Genomic DNA, 20,617 nt, shown 5'->3' on the forward strand with positions numbered 1-20,617 from the left:
ATGAGTACCTACCTCTCAGCACTCCACTCACAGTGGACTGTAATTCGCTGCATACTGAAACTATTTGAACTGTCTTTGGCAGGGCGTTGCTGGCAAACCAGGCCCTCGGGGTCAGCGTGGTCCAACGGTGGGTGCCTCGATTTAAAATCATGATTTTCATTTTTTAGTCTGGATTTAATTTTCCAAGATAATTGTCTTCGAAAATGAAAACTGATCCTATGCTTTTGGATGTGCTTGGCAGAGGATCAGTTTTTATCTTTTGCTCTCCTGTGCAGGGTCCTCGAGGTTCAAGAGGCGCGAGAGGCCCCACTGGGAAACCCGGCCCAAAGGTATTATGAGTACTCATTCCATTTGGGTTTGCCTTCAATTCCTCTTCCAGAGGACGAAAGCTAGGAGAAGAAATCAAAACTGATTTTTTTTTTCTTTTCTTTCTCTTTCTTTCTTTCTTTCTTTCTTTCTTTCTTTCTTTCTTTCTTTCTTTCTTTCTTTTTCTTTCTTTCTTTCTTTCATTGTTGTTGTTAGGGCACTTCAGGTGGTGATGGTCCTCCAGGCCCTCCTGGTGAAAGAGTAAGTATGACACAGTAACATAATATAAAATAAATATTAATATTTTGCAAGTGTTTATATTTCTGGGAAAAGGTACATGTGTCTGCAGTGATTTGCGAAATCTAGTCAGAGTTTAAAAATTCCTATATTTTTCATTGACTTCTTTTTTAAGAAAAGCAGAATCAGTTATGTACTACTAATTTTGTTATCGAAATGAGAGTAATATTGTGCATAATTGCCCTATGATGTCACTCTTAAACTCAAGCCAAAAACAATTTTTTAAAAAAATATCCATATAACACCTGTGCCTTCTCCTTCACTCCCCTTGCTTTTCCTATTGATATTCATTTTGTCCATGGCGCTGGAAGCAGCATTATGCTGGTAAAATGCAAGCTCCCAGTAGCCATTAAGTCACAATCAATACACATTCAAATCAAGATAAAACATCTATTCCAGTAAATAGAAAAACTATTTAGTAAATTGATTTTCAATTGATATAAAATAAAGCTAAATATACATGAGTAAGCATGCCCTTTATTTGTTTTCTTCTGGCAAAATACAGCATTTTTGTAGCCAGAGATTTGAAAGCTATCTTCTTGAAAGAATTTTAAGAATTAATTTTGTATCACTCTTAAAGAAATTAGAGTCACTTCTTAACATTGTATAACAACGTTCAGGATTATGCAGTCATAGTAATATATTTTTTATATACTATTGTTTGAAATTTATAATAGGTCTTCCACAAAAAGGAAAACAGAAACAACTTGTGATGTTTATACAAAGAAATCTGAGAATAAGTAATTTTTTGGGGGGAGCATTTCTATTTGCAACAGAAGTGTCAGTAGATAAGACACAAGAATAAACATTTAATTATGGTTGTTTCAAGGCTTTGGTTCATATTTAATTGAATTAAACTTCTACTAAATGTTTCTCACTGTTGGTGAATTATTCCCAAATTGAGTCCATTCTGTACATTTTGAGTTCATAAATAATATATACATTTGAAAAAGTTTATGGTCAAAGTCATCTTAATAAGAAAATGTAGTTTAGTTAAAATGACTAAATCATTAAATGAAGTAGAACCATTTCACAAATTATAGCAAAACCAGGAGTTTTATCTTTAAAGTACAAATTATTTTGTACTCATATTTTGCTTATGCATTCCAAAATATCATGATCAAGCATATGTATTTACAATTTTGGAACATAACACTGTGGCCCAACAGCATGATTACTTGTAAAAATAGTTTGAAGTAAGAAGGGTTTATTCTGAGGATCAAAGTAAGGGTTATTATAAAAAAATTAAAGTAAGCTGGTAACCATTTTCAAATAGCATTCATACATTTTAAATATATGGAACATATTTCCTGTGTTCTGTGTAGTTGATGAAACCTTTTATCCCTCATATATCCTCATTTTCTGCAAAGGATTTTACCTATCATCAACTATTTAGTTATGTCTTAGGCATAGTTGATGAATGACAGAAATAATATCATCAGATATTTTCTTCATAATATATGACTTGGGAAGTTTAGGGAGAGAGTTTTGTAGTACCAGTGGACTAGAAATGGAAATACCTATTTTCGCCCATGACTTCTTTAACAATATATTTGTTTATAAGTATACATAGTATTATATGTACATATTATATACATGCCTTAAGATAATATATATATATATATATATATATATATATATATATACTCATTAGGATATTCTGCAACTTAATAGAATTCCTCCTACTAACGATTTGCAGATCATGGATGTCTGTTATTAAAGACTTAGTTCATAGCTTTTGGTTGGGTCTAAGATCACCAGATTTAGCAAAAGCAAAACAAAACAAAATGAAAACAAAGAAAAGAACTAAGACACTCAATTAAATTAGAATTTTTACATGAACAAGAGTTTGTGGTGTAAGCATGTCCCTTGCAATTTTTAGGACATATTAAAATTATTCCCTATTAATCTAAAATTCAAATTTCACTGACACTAGGTATTTTATCTGGCAAAACCTGATTGGGTTCCAACACTATCTTTACACTGAATATGTATTTTCCGTTCATCTGGAAGCTATTTTGATTAATACAGACAGAACATACATTTTTTATGGAATTTTATAAAAAGCCACTTTTTCTTTATATTCTCTAGAGAAGTGATGTTTGAAATTTTTTTCCTTAAAGAAATTTAAATTCAAAAGCAAATTTTATTTGAAATGGAGCCAAAATATAGAAAGCAAAGAAATGACATTTTAAGAAATTAGAAAAATTGAGCTTGCTACATAACCTAAAAAACATTGCTTTTAAAATTTTGTATTTAAAATAAAACTTTGTTTATAATATTCTTAAGTTGCTATGATAGATACTGAAAAATGATAGTTTCATACTTTAATAAGAGTACCAAAATTTGTGAGTCCCAAAAGTTGCCCAGCATTTTGGGTAATCGCATTGTGATATCTATTTATTTAATGACATATCTAACTTTGAACTTTCTTTTCGATTTTAAGATGAGATGCTAGTAATAGCAATAATTTGTGATGATTTCTGAACTAGCATTGGCTTAAAAATGATAATGACATTTCCCTTGGAGAGGCTAAACTGATAAGTTGAAAAGAATAAATTCTATTAAAGACTAATTTTAGTAAACTTTATTTTTTATTTAAATATAAATCCCATTCTAGTTGAGTTACTTAAGAAATCTTATTTATATTTTCTTCCATTTCATATATATTTCTTTTAGAAATTTAATTATTATGTTCTGGGAACCTAAAGGATTATCTTTATCAATTATTTTGCTGTCTCTATAGTAAGGTCTACTTTCTGCATTTGAAAGATATGTAAATATGAGTGTTGAATAATATAGTTAATTAAGCATCAAGTTAAGAACAATATTATAAATGTATATTTGGATTGAATGTTAATGAGAATGATTATACAATGAAGTGTTTTCATCTTGTCTACAAAGAAGTTTATATGTGAGTAAAACGAGATATTGACATCTTCAAAAATAAATTTTAAATATAGTTAAAGGTCTTTCTGAATTAGCCACTTGTTTTTTTCTTTTAGTTTTGTTTGACTGGAGCCAGAACATTTATAGCATCAATTTTAAAAAATAACTTTTTGGGGGAGAGCTATAGAATTGAAATACTCTCTTTTGGGGGATGTTTCCACCCAGTGTTAAAAGTCCAGCATCTGTGGAACTTCTTGATACATCTAAGTTCTGTTCACTTTTAATATGAACTCTAAATATTTACAGTGTTCTTTATTTAAGACCATTGATGCAATGCGTGGTTTTGAGTACTGAATAATGTGAAAAATCATCCATTTAGCTTTTAGATTAGCATAGATTATCCTGTTGTATTACCTCAGTTCTGTCATTACGGTGAAGAAGCGGTATGCTGTGTTTCGGTGCATCAGTACAAATAATCAGTAAAATACAAAGATGTATCTTTCAAGGCCTATTCTCAAATTTCTGCACTGCTTTTTCTTTTCAGGGCCCTCAAGGACCTCAGGGTCCAGTTGGGTTCCCTGGACCAAAAGGCCCTCCTGTAAGTGCCATAGGTTTTCTTCATCTTTCTCCATTGGACAATGTTTTCAAATTTTTGAGAGTCATAGTTTATATTTTACACAATTTTTAGATACAAATATTGATGAAAATTCTAATAAAAACAAAATTGTAATTCATAGTGTCAAAGAATGTACATTTTTCAATTTGTTCAATTTACCCAGTTTCAGTTTTTTGAGTGTTTCTGATGTAATTCAAATATATCTTAGTAAATATCCTTTCAAAGTATATCAAAGATGGAAACAACATGCATGGGTTTTATTCTCTCAAATACTCCTCTTCAGCAATGAATATTATTGATGGCATTAAAAACTGTTACTGATTCTTAAATATTTGTTTTATTAGTATTTCTCTTTGGTCTTCCATCACTCAATCTGTCCTTCAAAATACCACTTCCTAAACATTCTCTAGCATTCTGACATTACTTATATCTCATTATAATTTGTTAATTTGTATTTAATACTTTTGTCTCTATAATGCATTCTTTTGAACAATGTAATGCCAACCCTTCCTGAATTATACCTCTTTTATAAAATTTGCTCAGGTATTCAATTATCTTCACAAAGTTAATTGAAATCCTTTATTCTCATACTTAAATATTCATGGGAACATAGGACATGCTCAGCACTCAGTTGTTTTCTGCTTCTTTTCTTAGCGACCTACTCAATTTATTAATGAGAACTAGAATCAACTTACCCACTGTTTTAGTCCACTCTGGCTCTAATAACAACAACAAAAAAAGAACCCCAAAACCAACCAAACAAAAGAACAAACACAGAGACCAGATAGCTTATAAACAACAAAAATGTATTTCTCACAGTTCTGGATGCTGGAAGTCCTAGATCAGGGAGCCAGTATGGTCAGGTGAGTGCCCCCTTTGAGATAACAGACTTCTTAATGTATCCTCATGTGACAGAAGGTGTTAGGGAGCTCTGGAGCCTCATTTATGTCATTGATCTCATTCATGAAGCTTCCACCTTCATGACTTAAGCACCTCCCAAAGCCCCAAGTGGCTAATAACATCACCTCTGAGGGTTAGGATTCCAACATATGATTTAGGATTTCAACATGAATTTCAACACAAAGTTCCAGGGCGTAGCACCCGTGTATCTAAGGAAGTTGCTCTCAAAGTGTGGTCCACGGATCAGAGCATCATAGCACCACTGGGGATTTGTTAGACATGCCACCTCACTCAGCTAATCAGAACTCCAAGAGAGAGGCCCAGTCTGTGTTTAGCAAATTTTCCAGATAGTTCTGATGCATGCTAAACTTTGTGAGCCACTCTTCTGGTCTGCACTAAATAATGCTATGCAAACTTTAATGTGCATACAAATTGTGTTGGTATCTTGTTAAAAATGTAGATTTGATTTAGTAGGTCTGGGGTAAATCTTGAGTCTTGACATTACTGACGAGGATCCAGGTGATGCCATGCTACTGCTCCATGGGCCATATTTTAAGTAACAAAGCTAAAAAATATTTTGGCTGAAAATAAGACCAACATAGTTTGAATATGACCTACTCAGCAGGAAGCTAAGTATAGTTAAAATTTTCAGTCAATAATTTGAGAATCAAATGTTTTTTTCACTGTAATAATACAGATAACTAAATCATTACTAGTTTTACTCACATTCTGGATATTTACATTTGGAGGCTCATTGATATACATTTTTCAACTGAATATTCTAAACTGATTTTTGAACTGAATCTTTTTGACAAAACCACAACATTCACCTTGTATGAGGAAGTTATATGGGACTTTTTATATATGCCAATATTTCAAAAATTATATATCCCAATTCTCTATTTTCAAATAATTATAATTAGCCAAATATAGCTCAATAACAATCTTGCTTAAAGAAACAATTCAGAAAATTCTGAACTAAGATGTTAAAATTTAAATAAATATTGCATCTGATTATGTTATACTTTTAAACATTTTGAAAATAATTTATAAATAATTTATAATGCATATATGTGTCCAATTGTTATTGAATTGGATAACTCTCAATTTCACTGATAATTTTCAAATGTGACTTTAGCTCACATCTTTAAAAAAATGAATTATTTATCATGAAATACTGACTTACAGTATATATTAAATGTTGAAGCAATCTCTTTTGGCAACAATTTTTAGACACTGTGTTGAAAATATTATTTCAACACTAACAGTTTTGCTTTATTACTGCCAACATATCAAAAAAGGACTGTTATCTGTATTATAGTATTTTAAAAAGCTTAATGCAAATAGCTAGTATTAAATATAAGATAGTATCGAAACTACCTGCATATAATGTTGTTTACCCACTATCTCAGTTTCTTTCCAAATGTAATATTTGTCTTGCAAAGTTTCACATGTAGAGAAGTGAAAACACAGTTCCAAAAATGGTTGTATACATATGACGTTTTTCATAAGTATTTTGAAGCCATATGCATAGATCATTGTTTAGCAACATAAAAAGCAGTGATATGTTTAACTTCCACATTAACATACCATTTATATTTGTACATACTGTACATATTGCTAAGAATTGTTTCCTTCATGTAATGTAATTTTATTGTCAAAGAAAACTGTTTGACCCATTTTTACTCAGACTTTTTCAACCCATTCTCTCATGTATCTTTCAACAAGTTTTGAGCCATTAATCATGCATGCATTTTGTCTCTAAGAAGTATTAGAAGTATAATAAATGCCTACACTTGAGAAGCATGCAGTCTAGTTGGAGAGACATGACACTGTTAAGGAACACTGCTTTCACTGCTAAACAAAATGATTTTTATACTCTGTCTCTGTGACAAGTGAAACATTAGAACATGAAATAAAAGTACCTATTATTTCTCTGGTATACAGTTTTATAACATTTAGGACAGAAATGCCTTCATCTCTTTCATATGGAAAGAAGAAATTCAGGTGGAGGGATAGAGCCAAGCTCATTTTCCTATGTTTCCTATTTCCTCAATTTCCCAAATTAATTGGCTCATCTTCATTGTAATCAGAAAATGTGTATATGTGTGTGTTCGTGTGTGTGTGTGTGTGTGTGTATGTTTTTATATGTAAATTCACACAGACACACATTCACAAATGGATTAGGTATTGAGTGCTTGGAATGTTCATGTTTAGAGTCTGTTAATCTCTTGCCAATGTCAGGATATAGTTACCCCATGTAAGAAGAATTTTAACTTGAGGTGATTAAGATTTATAACACAACTCTTATGAGATACATTCTGTTTATAGAAGAGGAAAAATAAAAATTCAGTTCCAATGGGAAGTGAAAAAATTTCCTTAACATTTATTTATAAGTGTCTTTTCACAGATTGCCTTGCACACTCTCATTTCAGTAAATTTGTTGCCACTGCCCTTCAACAACATCAAAGGGACAGTCTATTTTGACCAATACAATTATTATTTTAAAATTAATGCCGTGAAATTATTTGGTAATTATTCTGCTTTATCTTATTGGATGGTAGCGTGGGGCCATTATAATTATTTAGAATTAATCACTTAATATTTGAAATATATACTTAAATCAAGAAAAATGATGATACGAATTCTTTATGTAGTCTATTAATACTGTTCCCTCACAATATGTAAGTAAGTCATTACAAATCATGTTGCATTCATACCAAGATGATGTCATTTTGATCCAAGACCACCATTTTTAAGGGTTATAATATTTTGTAATCAAAGTGTAATCTATGCTTCTCAAATCAGCAAATATAATGAGATATTGAAATATATATTTACAGATTTGTTAGAAAACATGTAAATGGTTTATGCTGATGTCAAAACACTTCATTTGGGAGGCATTTTAGTATGGTGGGGATAAAAAAACCTCATTCATATTTACTATCCTTTAGCTGCCACTCTCTGTGTTTTTAGTTAAAAATTTTACTCCTGCCCCCAAATGACAGTACATTTATTCCTATATGTATCAAAATAATAACAAACTACAGAATTTGTTTTTATTTGCTGTTTTAAGTTACTGAACTTACATGGAATCTACTATCAATTAACTACTTATATCTGTGCTTCACCTTTCAACTGAGGGCAGAGCTAACTCTTATATTACTGTACACCAGATGCCTAATACAAAAAAATTATGTAATAGATGGTTATGAAAGAAGAAATGTTTTGGGGCCTTGGTTAAAAACATTCCAGTTTTGGTCTTTTCAGAGGATGACACTAGAATCACTGTGGTGATCCTGGGAACCATGAGCAAATCACTGAGCAAGCAATAATCTTGTGAAATGTCATAAGAACCGTCATTAATTAGAGCTGTTAATTCACATGGCAGCCAGGGATGAGATGAAATCAGGGAGCAGAGCTGGAACTGGACACTGTCAGAAAGAGCTGTGGGAGCCAATGTCAAAAAGGTCTTACTTCAGAAGAACAAAGCTGTCAGTGAAAATAATCTTTTGAAACAAAGCCTTTTCTTCTAACTCAGTATAAAAATAATTGATATTTGAAAATAGATTTTTGTAAATAATGTATTTTTAAGATAAATAGACTTAGTTAAATGATTAACATAGTGTGAGAGGTATATCTGTTATCAATAAAAATGTTATTAAAATAATTATTTCTCTCCATTTATCCGGAGGGTGAGAATATTTCGGCCTATACCTATTTAAACCTGTTTTAAAATCTGACCCCAATACTGAGTAGGGTGAATAATCCATATTGCAGACTAAAGAAGCAATCTATTTCTACTAAGTATCTAAAACACAGGAACTGCACAGAGTTGTTTACTTTAAGTACTTAGTTAATTGCTTCATTTATTTCTTCAGTCATGACACAGACAGCATCCTTTAGAGAAAGTAATAACATAGCAGAGTTGCTGTCCAGTGCTTAACAAACATTATGTGTCCAAGAGGATATTTAAGAAAACCGACTGGGAAAATTTGGCCCTGATGACTTCGAAAATTGAGCATAGCGCCTTACCTTGTTTCCTTTACTTGAAGCAATTGGGAGACAAAGTGCCCTTGTTTCTAAGTTTGTATTTCTTTTCATTCTTATCCGTTAGAAGCTCAGACTACCACTAGAGGACACTATCTTTCTGCTATCCAAATCTTGATGCACAGGAAATTGAATTAGGAACAGATCACCAAAAAGAGGGGAAAATACTCATTTGTCAAGTACTGAAGAACTAAAACTTTTTGTAAAATTAAAAATACAGATCTGTATGAATATGTTTTTAAAAAATAGATGCTAATGAAATCATTTAGATGTAAAATGTTCATAATGGAGTAATATAATTTTCTCTTGGTCACAATTACAGATAGAATTATCCTAGAGAGATAAATGCACATACTACTGTATATAAAATCAACATGACCTCAAAATATGATACCTAATGAAAATATTATGAGAAAATTGCCCAACAGATTATATTTAAAGTATAAAAAATTTCAAGAAATATTTATGACATGTGGTATTTAATATTTGTGATTTCAGGGTCCACCTGGGAAGGATGGCCTACCAGGACACCCTGGACAACGTGGAGAGACTGTAAGTGACCCCACTCTTTTGATTGAAATTTTCCATCTCTAGTACCTCATCATTTCACAGAAAGTTATTTTATTATTAATAGCTCCTTTATTAGGTTATGGACAATGGAGAAACTAATTTCATTGAAACTTTTATTAAAATATATATATTTGATATATATATATATCAAATATGATTTAGTGAGACCAAAGAATAAAATTGTTTGGGTTTCTTCCCGGGAATTACATCTGCATGAGGAACATAAAATAAACTCTTTAATGTAGAATCCATACTCATATATATTAAAATATATATATATATATAAAATACATAATTAGACCCAAATTTGTATCCCACCACAAGTTAATATCCTTGAGGATATGTGGTGTTACTTGATTTGACGGTCCTTATTGTCAAGAACGGCACTTTAGGGATGACGGAGAGGACCCCATTATCTTTTCGACACTTCTACAAGGTTGTCAACATTGACCCTTTTACAGAAGTATTTATTTAAAGATATATTCCGTCCAACCCTATCATACGTCCACTCTCTAAAGGAAACACATTATACTAAGCCATGCATTTAATACATTCTTCTATCCAGAACAAAGGGATGAAATATTTTCTGATGTTGGAACCATAAGTCTATAACTGGGTTGAAACAATGTCAAATGCATCCTTTCGCCTCAAGTAGGAAAATGTAAATGGAAAATGTAACTGAATTTTATTTTAAAATTATGAGGACTATAACATTAAATAAATTGTCTGAACAACTTATGTGAATAACAATGATTTGGGCAAAGGGGAAACTGGCACCTTTAGTATGGTTTAAAAATCCTGGTGGGTTTGTTTACTTATTCTGTCACTGTTACCAAACCATGTGTCTGGCTTTTCCAGGGGCATGTAGTCTAATCAGAAGTTATCACAGCTTAGCACGTTTCCTTGGACTCAATTCTTGGATCTCACCATTGATTAATTTTATCCAGATATCTTAAGGAAATCACAACACAGACTAGCTTTGACGGTGTGGTTCAAAGTCATTTTAGGGCATGCAGCCAGCATGAAGACATATTTGGAGTTACACTGTAGTGCACACACAGCAACAAATCTGAAAACAGGATGATTTTTTTGCATAGGATAAACAATCTATCAGCAGCAACTCAATTCCTGTTTTGCTCACCAAGCGACGATGCTTAGTGTAACAACTTCTTCATTTTAGTTAGATTGTAAACTTCAAAGTCTTGGATTTCAAAAGCAGAATCAAATATGATTTACTGAGACCAAAGAGTAAAATTGTTTGGGTTTCCTCCCGGGAATTACATCTGCATGAGGAGCATAAAATAAACTCTTTTTTTTTCTTTAAATTTTTATTGTTATGTTAATCACCATACATTACATTAGTTTTTGATGTAGTGTTCCATGATTCATTGTTTGTGCATAACACCCAGTGCTCCACGCAGAACGTGCCCTCTTTAATACCCATCACCAGGCTAACCCATCCCCCCAGCCCCCTCCCCTCTAGAACCCTCAGTTTGTTTTTCAGAGTCCATCGTCTCTCATGGTTCATCTCCCCCTCCGTTTATTACTCCCCTTCATTTTTCCCCTCCTGCTATCTTCTTTTTTTTTTTTTTAACATATATTGCATTATTTGTTTCAGAGGTACAGATCTGTGATTCAACAGTCTTGCACAATTCACAGCGCTCACCATAGCACATACCCTCCCCAATGTCCATCACCCAGCCACCCCATCCCTCCCACACCCCCACCACTCCAGCAACCCTCAGGTTGTTTCCTGAGATTAAGAATTCCTCATATCAGTGAGGTCATATGATACATGTCTTTCTCTGATTGACTTATTTCACTCAGCATAACACCCACGAGTTCCATCCATGTCATTGCAAATGGCAAGATCTCATCCAAAATCTATAAAGGACTTATCAAACTCAACACCCAAAGAACAAATAATCCAATCAAGAAATGGGCAAAAGACATGAACAGATATTTTTCCAAAGAAGACATCCAAATGGCCAACAGACACATGAAAAAGTGCTCAACATCGCTCGGCATCAGGGAAATCCGAATCAAAACCTCAATGAGATACCACCTCACACCAGTCAGAATGGCTAAAATTAACAAGTCAGGAAACGACAGATGTTGGCGGGGATGCGGAGAAAGGGGAACCCTCCTACACTGTTGGTGGGAATGCAAGCTGGTGTAACCACTCTGGAAAACAGTATGGAGGTTCCTCAAAAAGTTGAAAATAGAGCCACCATATGATCCAGCAATTGCACTACTGGGTTTTTACCACAAAGATACAAATGTAAGGATCCAAAGGGGTACACGCACCCCAATGTTTATAGCAGCAATGTCCATAATAGCCAAACTGTGGAAAGAGCCGGGATGTCCATTGACAGATGAATGGATAAAGAAAGTGTGGTATATATACACAATGGAATATTATGCAGCCATCAAAAGGAATAAAATAAACTCTTTAATGGAGGATCCATACTCAGATTTGCAAACCTACTCTCCTTCAAATCTTGCAGTCAATCATTTTTAACTAAGTCATTGCATAGCTTTGTGGGAGTAACTTTGGAATATTTTCAAACTGTCTTTTGGAAAAGGGATACCTAGAGAATAGGCATTGTAAAATCCCTTTTGTCTCCAATTTAATCAAGACCTTTTGCTTCTACCAGAGGAACTATATTATTATATATAACATTTCAATTTATTTTTTATTTTTTATATTTTTTAAAGATTTTATTTATTTATTTGACAGAGAGTGAGACAGCGAGAGAGGGAACCACAAGCAGGGGGAGTGGGAGAGGGAGAAGCAGGCTTCCCGCCGAGCAGGGAGCCCGATGCGAGGCTTGATCCCAGAACCCTGGGATCATGACCTGAGCTGAAGGCAGCCACTTAATCAACTGAGCCACCCAGGTGCCCCTATAACATTTTGATTTAAACAAAGCATATTAAAATAGCATATTAACTAAGTGATTCTAAGATGGATATTCTCCTCTCGTAGTTTCTCATAGACAAAGTCTAGAATTATTTTTGGAAAACTGTATTCCTGATTTCAAATCCACTTTTAAGAGCAAGAGTGAATCATCCCAGAGTCAGGAACCTTTTTTTCTCACCTTGTTCTGTGCTGACCGGAATTCAAAGGATTGCCTTGTACAAGAAAGAGTCAGAATCTAGAGCAGCCATGTTGCTCTATGTGTGTTACCTTATTTTCGCGGAGGAATTCTTTTGTTTGTATTTGAGATTTGTCCCCAGTGAGAAAGCCTTGAATTGAAGTTTCATTCTGATGTTTTACAATTCAAAGGTTTTTAAGGCTACTGGCAATAATTTGAAATAATTTCTGTTATACTGAAACAACCCAAATTTGTCTCAGGAACACACCTGCCAAATCCTACAGTCATCCTAAAATTAACTTAGTCTCCAACAGATTATCAAAGTAGGAGTTAACATTTTTATTGGGTCTTACAGCAGACCCAGCGTAGCAAAGTGATCTCCATTTTCAGGGACTTTGAAAGACATAATTTAACTTGTTATTCTAAAATTAAATGGCAAGTATAGTCTTATTATATGACAATATTGAACCAGCACACTCCATTGTGAACTATAAAATTTTCTTGTACATGGTTTATTTGTGTCACATTTATTGGATATTTGCAAATACTCTTTTTTTTTCAAAATACTTCTGAGTTTTATTTTTTTTTTTAAAGAAAGCATTACGAAGTTTTTTAATCACCATATATTACATCATTAGTTTTTGGTGCAGTGTTCCATGATTCATTGTTTGTTCATAACACCCAGTGCTCCATGCAGAACGTGCCCTCCTCAATACCCATCACCAGGCAAACGCATCCCCCTACCCCCCTCCCCTCTAGAACCCTCAGTTTGTTTTTCAGAGTCCATCATCTCTCATGGTTCGTCTCCCCCTCTGACATACTCCCCTTTTCTTCCTCTCCTGTTATCTTCTTCTTTTAATGTATTAAAGGAGCAGACATAAAAACCGGCCGTCCTCCAGCCCCTCCCAAATCAGTCACCTACTCAAACGCACTAGCACCCAAGGTTTCTCTTTCCACATTTTTCACAGACTTTCCTAATTAAGCATTGATTTTTAATCAGTTGATTTTCATTAATTATTATTACGGTCATTTCTTGTGTGCTGTTCTTGCTCTCACGGTTACTGCGAAAAAAAACCTTGTAAGACTTTAATTTTTTTTTTCAAGTTCAGTATTGCATTTATATCTTCATGTCAAACTTAGTGATCAGAAATTGGGAGAAGGTAATCCAGACAGAGGGAATAGGCTTTGAAACTATGTGGAGTATGGCTATTCAGAGAAAGGTTAGAAAATCAGCATGGCTAGAATGTAAAACATATTCCGTGATATATTTCCCTTGTATTAATTTGTTTTGCTATTTTTTAAAGATTTTTTAAAGATTTTATTTATTTATTTATTTATTTATTTATTTATTTATTTATTTAATTTATTTATTTGACAGACAGAAAGAGAGACCAAGCAAGGGGAGTGTCAGGCAGAGGGAGAGGGAGAAGCAGACTTCTGGCCGAGCAGGGAGCCCTATGCGGCGCTCGATCCCAAGACCCCGAAACGTGACCTGAGCCAAAGGCAGACGCTTAACTGACTGAGCCATCCAGGAGCCCCTGTTTTGCTATTAAAAGTGGTATCTCAAGACAAACCTTGTTGATCTTAAGGATTAATGGATTTAATAAAATAGAAGGAATCAATGAAGTGGGGGGAATCGGAGGGGGAGATGAACCGTGAGAGACTATGGACTCTGATAAACTAACAGGGTCCTAGAGGGGAGGGGGGTGGGTGGATGGGTTAGCCTGGTGATGGGTATTAAAGAGGGCACGTACTGAATGGAGCACTGGGTGTTGTGTGTAGGCAATGAATCATGGAACACTACATCAGGGACTAATGATGTAATAATGTATGGCGATTAACATAACATAATAAAATTTAAAAAATGTAAAAAAAAAAAAAAAAGAAGGAATCTGTTTTCTTTCCCTGAAATGTCAATTAAAGTTATTACAAATACAGGTTCTTTTCTTTTTTTTCTACTTATACAATTTTGTTATTATAAATAATTTCGTCAGTTATCTGGAAGGTTGCAATACAAACACAGGACTACAGTGTCTGCCCTTTGCTTTTCAATCTTATTATTTCCAGTCTCATGTTGCCGTGAATACGGCAAACACTATTTGCTTTAATTCAGTTCTGAAGGTTTTTCTCCCTGTATTTTTTGCAAACACTATTTGCTTTAATTCAGTTCTGAAGGTTTTTCTCCCTGTATTTTTAAGCTACTTCTCCAACTGTAAAATGTAAGTTAACTTACACGAGAAGGAAATTTGCCAATCATAAAACAGTCATATGGAATGAATAACCCATGAGTCTAGAGAAATATAGACACCAAAATATATGCTCAAAGCTTTGTTTAGTGACTACCTGCTGCTTACATCTCCCAGATTTTATCTTAATGGCTGCATTATTTACAAGGTATATTTGTAACTGTATTTTGGGGGATTTTAAGAAAGAATACTGATAAAATGCTGAAATGATTACGAATCATGCACAGTGTTCTTTTTATAAATGTACTCTACATCCTGTTTTATTTTTGTTTTGATTTTGTTTTGATTCTGTTCTTGTTTTGTTTTATGTTGGAATGCAGGAAAGGAAAATGCATTGATATCACAGCCCATAGATTTATCTCTATATAGAACCAGTAGACTGTTTCAAGAATGTCTAAATCATCATTTATTTTATCCATATACATTGCTATGTTAAAATTCTCGCTGTTGTTTGACTAGGTAGAATAGAGCTCAGAATACGTTTTCCCTCCATCTTCATCTCATTCTTTTCTTTTCTTTTTTAAGTTTATTGAAAGTAATCATTGGACTATAATGTGAAATAGTGAGGATGGTAAATTTAGAATTTTTAAGAAAACTGGAATATAATAACTCATATTTAAGCATTTAAAAATAAGTATTTTTAGGGGTGCCTGGGTGGCTCAGTCAGTTAAGCATATGACTTGATTTTGGCTCAGGTCCTGATCTCAGGGTTGTGAGATTGGGCCCTATGTCTGGCTCCATGCTCAGCTCATGCTTGGGCTTCTCCCTCTCTCCCTCTTCCTCTGCTCACCCCCCAAAATAAATAAAGAAAAACAATAAAATAAAACAAATTTTAAAAATAAGTATTTTTAGCCAAAAAGTGACTTTGTTTTAATGTGAGTTATATTACCAGATTTTAATTTATGCTTTTGTCATGAATAGCTTTAACAGATTATGCTTTCTTTCCTTAGGGATTTCAAGGCAAGACTGGCCCCCCTGGGCCAGGGGGTGTCGTTGGACCACAGGTATGTCCCTTTACTTTATTTCTCTAATAAGATTTATTTTCCTGTTTATGTTTTCATCTTTTCTATGCTGTATAAAATCTGCCCATTTTATTGTGATTCAAAGTGATGTATTTTAGATTTTACATCACATTTAAATAAATGCAACTGGCCTACCTCAAATAAACTTCAGCAAGCTATTACTTAGCTGAAGAGATTTTTCATTTGGCTGCATAAATAAATGAGAATAAAACAAATAATGAAAATTAAGTCAGAAAATTCACAGTGAAGTTAACATGAAAGCCTGACCACAGTACTATCTGTGAAAGCCACCAAAATGCTTTATTAGAAAAGTTGACCATCATCTTTTCCCAGAATTTCAAATTACAAAATGACTTCAGATTTCTGAGTATAAATTAGATTTAGATGTATAATATGTTAGAAATATAAAGCTTTGAACACAGATTTTTTCCTTAAATTGTAATATTTATAGTATATTGCATGTTTCTTAAGATTTTTGTCTTTATAAAAATGATATCCATCAATGATAAAATATTAGTTTGTAACCTTCGAATATGTCTAAATAATGACAAAGACAGAGAGCTTTTTCAACACAGGTGGCAGAAAGAGTCTCAAAAATGGATGCAGTATACTGAATTATAGAATAATTTGTGAGAATAGAAAATATTTATTCTGGAAAAGTGGCATTGAATGGAAAGAACAAATTTAGTTTACTCAGCTGGAATTTTACCCCTGCTAATAACAAATCATAGCAAAAGAGCAGGAGCAGTTGAATAAGTGTTTTAATTATTTAATTGCTTTAAATAGTTTTTTCTCAGACTATAATTGGTTCTTAAGACTTTGTAACTCAAATACACCCACACATGCATTCACACACACAAACACACAAGCGTGCACATCCAAACACACATATAAGCAGAGAAACAAAAAACTGCATCTTCTTTCTAGGAATATGGGTGACAAAGGCAAAAATGAATTCTTGGAGTGGTTAATCATTTAATTCCAGAGATGAATCCTGAACCAAGGGAAATGCTGTTTACTCTTTTATAAAAGAAAAATGTAGTATGCATGATTTTTTTGGCATAATTTTTGTGTGTGTGTGCTGAAGAACTCTTTTTTTTAAAGATTTTTTGTATTTATTTAGAGAGAGAGCATGCATGCAAGTGAGGGTAGGGGCATAGCAAGAGGGAGAGAGAGAATTTCAAGCAGACTCTGCGCTGAGCATGGAGCCCCTTGCGGGGCTAGATCTCATGACCCGGAAATCAGGACCGGAGCCAAAATCTAGAGTCGGTAACCGACTCAGCCACCCAGGTGCCTCCATGCTGAAAAATTCCTAACGGCCTACCAGTTTTGATTAAAAAAATACTCCCTCAATAATTAGCTACCCTTATTTTTTTCATCTCAAGCAACTTCATGGCAATTTTCTGTGAAAAAATATAATTTAAAGAATGATTCCTATTACATTCAATATCCATGAATAGAAATGGAATTAAATTCCAACTAGAATGTTATATCAAGGGACTTAACTGAATATTTCAGGACTTTACCCCTTTTGAAAATTCATTTGGCTTTTGAAAAGCCAAATGTAGACATCTGGCTTCTGAGATCTTTGTTGTTGTTGTTGTTGTTGTTGTTGTTAAAGTATCAGGTGTTTTACTGAGGATGCGTTTCCATTGAGTTAGTTTTCTTTATTGGTTCTTTTAAGAGAGAAAATCCAATTCCTGATTTCAATAACCTAATTTTCATGTTCAGACAAAAGAAGTTTAATAGGAAAATAGATTTAACAGGAACAATATTGATTGTGATATTTGATATTCACTTCTTTTTTTGTAGTCATGTGAATTCTTGTTCATTTTTGTCTCAATGGTAATAGAGCCATTAAATTAGAATCAATTTTACCTTGCTTACTACTGAAATTCCAGTGATCAGATATTCAAGAAAAATTTCTTTTTGGGCGAATGTTTGTACCTTAATGATAAATTGGGGACTTTCAGCAACATATAATTAAAAGAATTTAAACCTAGAAATTTACACTGAAATATGAGGCAGCTACGTTCTTTATCCAAGACCAGAGGCTAAGAATCTGTTGCATTTTTAGAGAAATAACAGGGAATGATAATGCATAAGCAACTTCAACAACACATTCCACTGTTTAACAACCTTAGCATCTGGAAACTTTCCCTTTACATGTCTTTAACTTAAATCCTTCATTTTGCTTTATTCTCAGGTGGAGATAGAGAGCAACTGGCCACCATTCTCTATTTACACTTGAAAGCTCATTAAACTTTAGCACCACAGAACAGCACCACTCAGGGGACACATAAATGACCCGACATTTTTCACTTTGGCATTTGTAGCAATTTAAGGCAGCGGGCTATTTGTTACAGCCTTTGGCCGGGAGGAACTGCCAGCCCAAACTCCAGGCCTGCCAGATCTCCCTGCTACGTTCCCTAGACTTTGTCAAATGCATATAGATTAACTATAGAGAGGTCTCTAGTCATGGAAATTCCAAGGAGAGCTGCTTCGGTTGTTTGGGTTCCAGGGGACTGAGGCTTATTATCAAGCAGTGATTCATTGAGTAGGTACCAATGTGGTACCAATGCCTCTTTTACTCCTAACCACATTTGACATCTTATATAAAAAGAGGGAATGGGATGAAACCAGTTAAAAACTGCAGTTTTTAGCAATACTTTGACTGGCTTCACTCCGAAGCACTTCTGGCATTGAACAAAGAAAATAGCTCTTTGAATTTACCTATGTAAATCAGGTCTTAACCAAGGATGAACTTACTCTTTTCAGACTTCTCCCAGATATGCTGCTTTTCTGTTTTGTAGGACAGCATGGAAATAAATGAGAATGATAACTTTCTGTGAAAGGGAGTACTACTTCTTCGGGATTTGTGTTATCCTTACCAAAAGCAAAAGAGCAATCTAATGAGGTTTTGCTGATCCATTTTAGGGACCAACTGGCGAGACTGGTCCGATAGGCGAACGAGGACATCCTGGCCCTCCGGGCCCTCCTGGTGAGCAGGGTCTTCCCGGTGCTGCAGGAAAAGAAGGTGCGAAGGTATGACATGCTCGAGGAAACTTATTGGCTGGAGGCATCCATTTACTTTTCACTGTAGCTTCTCGTCATTTGTCCATAGGGTTTCTTCACGTTAGCACAGTATTTAAATGGATCAAAAAGATATACCGGTAAAATATTCAGCTTATTGTTCTTCAAGGTGTGACTGAATGATAACATAAGACCACTTAGGTCCATTGACCATAAAGCCATCCATTTATACACAGTTTTTAAATATAGGTAGTGGTCAGTTCATTTTAATGCATATGGCATTCCACACAATATTCTCATTATTGAGTGACATTTAGGTTTTACTTACAGATTGGAGACAATAACAGCTTTGCATGTAGAAACATGTAGAAATTACTCTCTATGATTGATGTGTATTATGTTCTTTAGGGTGACCCAGGTCCTCAAGGTATCTCAGGGAAAGACGGGCCAGCAGGACTTCGTGGTTTCCCAGGTGAAAGAGGTCTTCCTGGAGCTCAGGTATAATCAACATATAGAATAAACATGTAAATGAGATTGCTTATCAGAAGCATTTTTCTTAGGAGTTAACTAAATAGAGTTTCATAAGTAATTAAGGGGAGATGTGTAAGCCTAAGCATTGATTATCATAATATATATAGAAATGTATATTTGTGTCTAAAGCACTTCTTACCATCTTCGTTTTATCAATCATACATCTCCTATTTATATTCAAGTCACATTGATTCGTTTTCATTGTTTTTATTCTCATTTCCCAGGGTGCACCTGGACTGAAAGGAGGGGAAGGTCCCCAGGGCCCACCGGGTCCAGTTGTAAGTATGATTATAATAAATAGCCATGCTACCCGTAGTTGCAAATTATAGCTCTTCTTTCATTACTCTCACGCTGTGATCCCACGGTGTGTAGGAGAGAAAATAAACACACGTCAATCAAATCAGTCAATGCCTGGTTTCTACTAATTGCATGCACTACTGAATGCAGAAACAGAGGAGTTTAGACGATTGGAAATATTTACTCCACCGCTGCTATTAGGAGGTAAAAGGAGCTATCTTGCTTCTTAAATAACCAAGGGAATAAATCATAATTTGTCTTATTGTGAGTACTTGATGAGACTTGAATTTTGTCAATGCTTTTACAAAACTCTCCTAAGCTGGAAAGGCGTTCATGTACGTGTTATCCAGACTGCTTTATTTAGTTAATGTAACCTTATGAAATAATTGGCAAATGAGCAAATATCAGATCTTTACTTCACCTTTTCCTTTTTTGAGATACGGATCAATCCCTCTGAAAGCAGTTGAATACGGCCTTCATTTGTGCCCCCGAGTTTACCTTTGTTCTCACCTGTACTCCGAAAGATTACCAAAAACAGCCAAACTGCCAACTTTAGTGGCCTCATCTTATCTCCCTCTTATTTCACCAAGCCGAAAAGCTGAATATGGCTTTAAATCCTCTCTCAACTTCCTTATACAAAATGTTGACGTCTTATTAGTCCCCCCAAGATGTTTCTTTAATTTGTCCCCCTTTCTTGATCACCACTGCTCCCACCTTTATTCAGACTCTCCTGTCTCTCCTTGCTCAGTAGTGTCTTAACTCATG

At 34.1% G+C, this 20,617-nt stretch overlaps 1 protein-coding gene across 4 annotated transcripts in view; it reads left to right on the plus strand.

Moving 5' to 3' along the window:
- The window catches only part of COL11A1 (collagen type XI alpha 1 chain), a 195,969-nt gene that overhangs the window by 110,470 nt on the left and 64,882 nt on the right, over positions 1–20,617 (plus strand). For all 4 annotated transcript variants that reach the window (XM_073896230.1, XM_073896231.1, XM_025872583.2 and 1 more), the window contains 9 exons: positions 83–127; positions 276–329; positions 523–567; positions 4,037–4,090; positions 9,557–9,610; positions 15,920–15,973; positions 18,929–19,036; positions 19,433–19,522; positions 19,780–19,833. In XM_073896230.1, coding sequence (XP_073752331.1) covers positions 83–127; positions 276–329; positions 523–567; positions 4,037–4,090; positions 9,557–9,610; positions 15,920–15,973; positions 18,929–19,036; positions 19,433–19,522; positions 19,780–19,833 — 558 coding nt within the window. The remainder of the gene's footprint in view (positions 1–82; positions 128–275; positions 330–522; positions 568–4,036; positions 4,091–9,556; positions 9,611–15,919; positions 15,974–18,928; positions 19,037–19,432; positions 19,523–19,779; positions 19,834–20,617) is intronic.

The sequence above is a fragment of the Callorhinus ursinus genome, unplaced genomic scaffold (assembly GCF_003265705.2).
Source record: "Callorhinus ursinus isolate GAN/ISIS: 27379988/994484 unplaced genomic scaffold, GSC_fseal_2.0 scaffold9, whole genome shotgun sequence".
NCBI lineage: Eukaryota > Metazoa > Chordata > Mammalia > Carnivora > Otariidae > Callorhinus > Callorhinus ursinus.